This window comes from Glycine soja, chromosome 4, assembly GCF_004193775.1.
Source record: "Glycine soja cultivar W05 chromosome 4, ASM419377v2, whole genome shotgun sequence".
Lineage (NCBI taxonomy): Eukaryota > Viridiplantae > Streptophyta > Magnoliopsida > Fabales > Fabaceae > Glycine > Glycine soja.
In genome coordinates, this window is record NC_041005.1 from 7,593,290 (window position 1) to 7,599,403 (window position 6,114).

The 6,114-nt window shown below is 38.8% G+C and overlaps 1 protein-coding gene across 1 annotated transcript; it reads right to left on the reverse strand.

The window, feature by feature from the left end:
• Positions 1-328: 328 nt before the first annotated feature.
• On the reverse strand, positions 329-3,826 carry LOC114409164 (receptor-like protein kinase 7). The gene is made up of 2 exons (XM_028372512.1): positions 1,160-3,826; positions 329-977 (listed from the first exon to the last, which is right to left on the reverse strand). The coding sequence occupies exons 1-2, from the start codon at positions 3,729-3,731 to the stop codon at positions 598-600; spliced, it is 2,952 nt and encodes a 983-aa protein (XP_028228313.1). The 5' UTR covers positions 3,732-3,826; the 3' UTR covers positions 329-597.
• Between the last annotated feature and the right edge of the window lie 2,288 nt (positions 3,827-6,114).

A 6,114-nucleotide genomic window follows, 5' to 3' on the forward strand; every position in this document is an offset into this window, starting at 1 on the left:
GACACATGATACAAAAAAATAAAATATACAACATTCAATATCAAATGCATGAACATACTATTTTGGGTCAGGGATCACTTATCTGACATTTTCATGTATCCAAATTAAGCATTCAATTAGCGTTGCCTTTCCTTTACCCGTCCTGAGCAATTTGCCTAATTACATCGCACAATCATCTGTTGTTATCCAGTTTTCATTGGATTTAGGGTATCCTAAATTGAAAAGAGGAAGGAATATGCACTAGTCACAGCCATCTTATAAATACCAATATTTATGATATACTGACCGGGATAGGATAAAACCAATTATTTGAACACTACCAGTTTCATTTAAATTAGTAAATTAAGGAAGCAGGAATTTGCTTCTTTTTTTTTTTTTTTTTCCTTTTATTGATGGAGACCCTTATAGTCTTTTACTACACTGTCTTCTCACTTCAAAATACACATTAAAGAAGCCATGACTAATATTTTACCGTGTTCCCTCTTTCCAGCAAAATTTACATTAATTCTAGCTAACTCGTGGAAATGGTTGGTTCCATTTCATGATCCATAACCTTCAATCTGGTGTCAAAAACTATGGAGTATAGAATACAATACATTACTTGTCATTGACTCCTATTTTCTTTTCACTGCCGTCTTTGCTAATAACAATCCCAACCAATTTACAAGGCTCAGCATCCTCAAGTTTTTGAACCACAGCTCTCATGGTTGGTCTCAAAGCTGGAAGAGTCCCCGTGCACAAAACTGCAGTTCTCAACACCTTACAAGTTTCCTCTGTATACATCTCCGGAATTCTCGAATCCACCGCACTCCTAAGCCCCTCTTTGCTTCGTGCCTTGTTATGAACCCAGCTCACTATGTCCTTATTTTCCCCAAACTCCGGTTCAATTGGCCTTTTCCCAGTTACTAACTCCATCAACACCACCCCAAAGCTGTACACATCACTCTTCTCGTTCACCTTGTATGTGTAGCCATATTCTGCACAAATTCAAACAACATCCGTACTTTAATAAACATACATAATAATTAAAGATTGTCAATTTAGCAGACAAAATGGTAATACATGCGTTCCTATTTATAAGAAACAAGTTAAGAGTATAAAACACGGTCCAACCCGTGTTTCTTTTAAAAAAGGAAGGGAGGTAGTAGTAAATACTGACCAGGAGCAATGTAGCCGTGGGTTCCGGCAATGACACGAGTGGAGGAATCCTTGCCAACGTTGGCTTGGACAAGCTTAGCAAGCCCGAAATCGGCAATCCTAGGTTTCAAAAACTCATCCAACAATATGTTACTAGACTTAACATCTCTATGAATGACGGGCCTCTCACACCCATGATGCAAATACTCCAACCCTTTCGCTGCCCCAACAGCAATTTCATACCTGGTTTCCCAATCAAGCTCCATCTTCCTACTCGTGTGAAGCCGGTCCCACAAGCTCCCATTGGGCAAATACTCGTACACCAACAAGCTTGAATCCTCGCTGGTTATGCTGCAATAAAGCTTCACGACATTTACGTGCCTTATGGAGCTCAAGGCCTGAACCTCCGCGTCAAACTCCTTTGACTTCCCAGCAGCGAACTTATTCCCAAGCATGGGAGTGCTGCTCCACGACGACTTTCTCCTGGCGGGGACATTGGTGTTCCAAATATGCTTCACCGCGAGTTCTTTCCCGTTGGAAAGCGTGACCCTGTACACGTTCCCGGAACCTCCTTTTCCTATGAGATTCTCCTGCTTGATGGAATCTAGAATCTCCCCCTCCGAGAAACTCAACACGTGGAACGATTTCACGTCCCACGTTTCTTTCTTCAGTGAACGCTCCCCGTATTTCTCTCCCTCCTCCTTCCTCCTCTTGAGTTGCAGGTAAACGCCCAAACACGAGAGCAGCAAAATCGACGCCACCACGAAGCATATTATGAGCGCGCGCATGTCCTTCGACATGCCAGAGGAAGCAGGGCAACGCGGGAAGGAGTTATTCGCGTCGACGCTGCATAAACCAGGGTTTCCCGAGAGGCTTCCGTTGTAAGCTTCGAGGGTTAGAGCTTGTGGAATTGGACCGGTTAACCGGTTATATGATAAATCAAATAGGCTCAATCTGAGGAAAGCTAAACTCTTGGGGATTTCACCGGAGAGTTTGTTTGCTGAAAGATTCAGTGAATTTAAAGCGGGGAAAGAACCCAGGGAGGAAGGGATTTCTCCGGAGAGTGAATTTCGCGATAGGTCAACGTCGTTGAGGGAATTACAGGAACCCAGAGATTCCGGTATCGAACCTGATAACTTGTTGCTCTGTAAATGAAGGCTACCTAGTTGTTTTAGCTCGCCGATTCCTTCTGGAATGTTCCCCGAGATTTGATTCTCGCTCAGGTCCACATTCACCAACGACGTCGCTTTTGAGATTTCTTCTGGTATTTCACCGGACAACCGATTCTGCCTGGCGAATATTGAAGCCAGTGTTTTCGCGTTTTTTATATTCCAACTAACCGAACCTGATAACTGATTCAGCTCAATATCTATTATTTCCACGTTTGGAAGTCCCCATACTGAGGCAGGGACGGCGCCGGAGAGCGAGTTGTTGCTGACTCTGAACCGTTTCAAACTCAAACAGTCGCCGTAGGTGGCTGGAATCTCGCCGGAGAGCTTGTTTTGAAGCACGAGAAGCGCCCACATGGCTCCCTTTTTACACATATCCGGCGGAATCGTCCCCGTCAAGAAATTCTCCGACACGTCGATGTAAGCAAACTCTGCCCAGGAACCAACCTTCTGAGGAATAGGACCTATCAATCTGTTCCTGTACAAAGACAGAGCCTCGAGGCGTTTGAACTCGCCTATCTCAACCGGAATCTCCCCCGACAAATTGTTCTCAAAGAATTGCAGAGAAACAAGATTGGTCAAGTACTTCAATTCAGACAAATCACCTTCCAGCTTATTCATTGACCCATCCAAAAACTCAAGTCTCGTGAGGTTTCTCAACCCAATTGGAATCTTTCCTGTGAAGGAGTTGTTGAAGAACACCAGCTGCCATAGCTTCCGAAGGTTCACAATCTCCGCGGGAAAATCGCCGGTGAGGAAATTGTCAGAGAATTCCAATTCGGTGAGCTCCGTGAGGTTGCCCAGTCCTACCGGAAGCTTCCCTCTGAGGGTGCAGTTCGATAGATAGAGCCAATTGAGATTCTTGAGGCTAACAACCTCTTTGGGAAACGGCGTTAAGTCGAAAGGGTTATCTCCGACACTTAACTGTAACAGACCCGTCATGTTCAACAGCGACTGCCACGGAAAAGTTCCCGAAAATCCACTTCTGTTTAAAAACAGGTACTGCAATTGTTTGAGAGGAGATATATCGGGGAAGGGACCGGAGAAAAGATTGTTTCCCAAGTCCAAGTAGCGCAAGTTGACGCAGTTTCTAATGTCCTCTGAAACGTTGCCGTTTAAGTTGTTGAAACCGAACACGAGTTTTTGGAGGGACGGAAGTTTGCAGAGTGAGTCGAAGGGGAGAACACCGGAGAGAGTTTGGTTCGAGAGGTTGATTTCGGTGACGGAATTGAGGGAGTTGCAAGTGACTCCGTGGAAGGTGCAAACGGAATTCGTGGCGTTCCATGAGTGAAGGAGTTTGGAATTTGAATTCTGGAGGGAGGATTTTAGGTTCAGAAGGATTTGACGCTGGTCCTCGGATTGGGCGCTGGTGAGTAGTGAGAAGAGTGAAAGAAGAAGGAGGAGGAGTTGTAAGGCGGCGAACATGTTTGGAGAGTGTCAAGGAAAATGGCTGCGAGGACCTCTGTTTTTATTTGGGTCTTTCTATTTCAACTTCGTTTAAGTTAAGTAGTGACATTGAAGGAAAAAGTGTTCTAATTGGTGTTCAAATCCTCCATCAATCACTAATTATTTATTAATCACAAATCAATTATTCACAAACACAATCTAAAAACAAATATAATCACAAGAAAATTAAGTCATGTGTGTTAGATACATACTCTTTAAGAATTTATCCACCTAATATATAAGTTCTTTGAAATTTAATATGTTCCTTCCAAATAATCGGAACATCAAAATTGATAAATATAGATAACCTAGGAAGAGATAAGAGGATGGATTATATAATCTCACTTGGAAGAAGGGGAGGGAGCATCTTTTATAGATAATATATATATATATATATATAATAAATAATAACATGTAATAAAGATAATTAATTACAAATAATGAATAATTACTATGTTTAAATGAGGTATTAAAATCAATTTAAAACAAAAAATTATGAGTAATTAAAATGATAATAAGATATGACATAAAATGTCATTATACTGACAAATATTTCAAATTAAAATAATAAATAAGAACATTTTGAAATATACAAAATATAAAACAAAAAGAAATCGCCATCATTTGTGTAGCCGATGCCAATGGGCGTGAGGTCACGGTAAAGTATCCTAACCCAAATGGCATCGTTGGATTATGATTTAGTTTACAAGAAGGTTGTCAAATTCGCATTTCTGTTACAACGGTGTTTTTCTTCTTTTGATTTTTTTTACTCGGGTATTGGTAGGGATACATTGTTAATGGTACTTTTCCTTAAGCACTGAATGGTTTTTTATGTTTTTTTCCTGTAGTCTCTCGGATCAGTGATTGAATGCGTGTGGAAGAAGGCCCACCAAGTAGACGGATATGAAACTGGAAGCAGCCAGTGTCAATGTATGTGCATACCGATACAGATACAGCCATTGGCTTGGACTCAAGACAATGATTGCATAAACAAAGAACAGTAGAAAAAAAACAAAAGAAAGAAGATCCTTTGTCAAGACAAAATGAAAGAAAAAACAAACACCAAAACAATTGAGCAAGTATTAAGGAGTAACTACTGTGTAATATTGTTATTGAATGATTCGTGCGTTGCTTTTTTATGGGAAACAAAAGAAGAGGTGTTTGATTTAATTTATTGATTAAGCAAAATAACTTTTGTACATTAATTATCTAATTAATAGATGTTTTACTTAGAAGAGGATATTTTATAGGTTATTATCTAATTGAATGAACTCCCACGTTATGCATATGATAGGGATCGGATCGATGATGATATTACTGTGAGATGTAGATAGATATTTTTACTAAAAATAGGATATTTCAAATGAAATTTAGAGCCTAAATTTGGGGTTTCTCTAGTGATTACGGAAGTGTGCTTGTTGGTTTATGTATCTCAGTTCAAATAATATTGGATTAATTAATTAATACCTAGAATATTATAGTTCAATAATACATTGCATAACAATAAAATTTATTTGGAAAGAAACTAGTAGATTATAAACAAATCAACAAAAGAAAATTTACACTCGATATTATTCTTGTATTAGTGTCGGAAACAACACTGGATAGAATTTACATAATGAATAACCATGAGTGGGTATCACCTTTGGAGTACTTTTTTTTTATCTGAGGGGGACCTTTGGCGTAGTTAAATACGCAAACGGGTCTGGTTAAATTAGAGTTTGAGCATAAGGGACCCCATGTCTATTCTAGTGTTTTTGACACAACCGTTGACATGTAACTTTCGAGAAAGACATGAATTTATACTTTGTTCAAATTTCGTTTAGCACAACTAGAAAGAACAAAACAAAATGAAAATTAGAACTGCTAACAATTTTGCAATTCAACTATACAACCCAAATTTTAGTATTTAAAAGTTACTTGATGTAATCATTTAGATTATTTTTCAGCTTCACTTATCCATTCTTATTCAAATATTTGTACCATTTACACAAAAGAAGACAGAAATAAAATATAAAGCCAATGGTACGTGTAACAACTTACACATATAACTGTATTATATCACGGAAATATTATTGCATAAACTGCAACTACATATTTGATTATTTTGTCCTTAATAGAGGATTCTGTTTTGGATTTTAGTATCTTGACAACGAATAATCATATTATTGATATAATATCTCTATCTCTATTTTTAAATTTAAAATAAAATTAATATTAGCTACTGGCTAGGGATTTATAATTCAATTTGTAAGGTAAGGAGAAGCGATGTGGAAGAGAGCAGGTGACATACGGAAGAGTCTAGCCGCCGAAACTTACTCTTTTTGTCAAATACTAATCAGTGTTCTTAAACAAATGATTA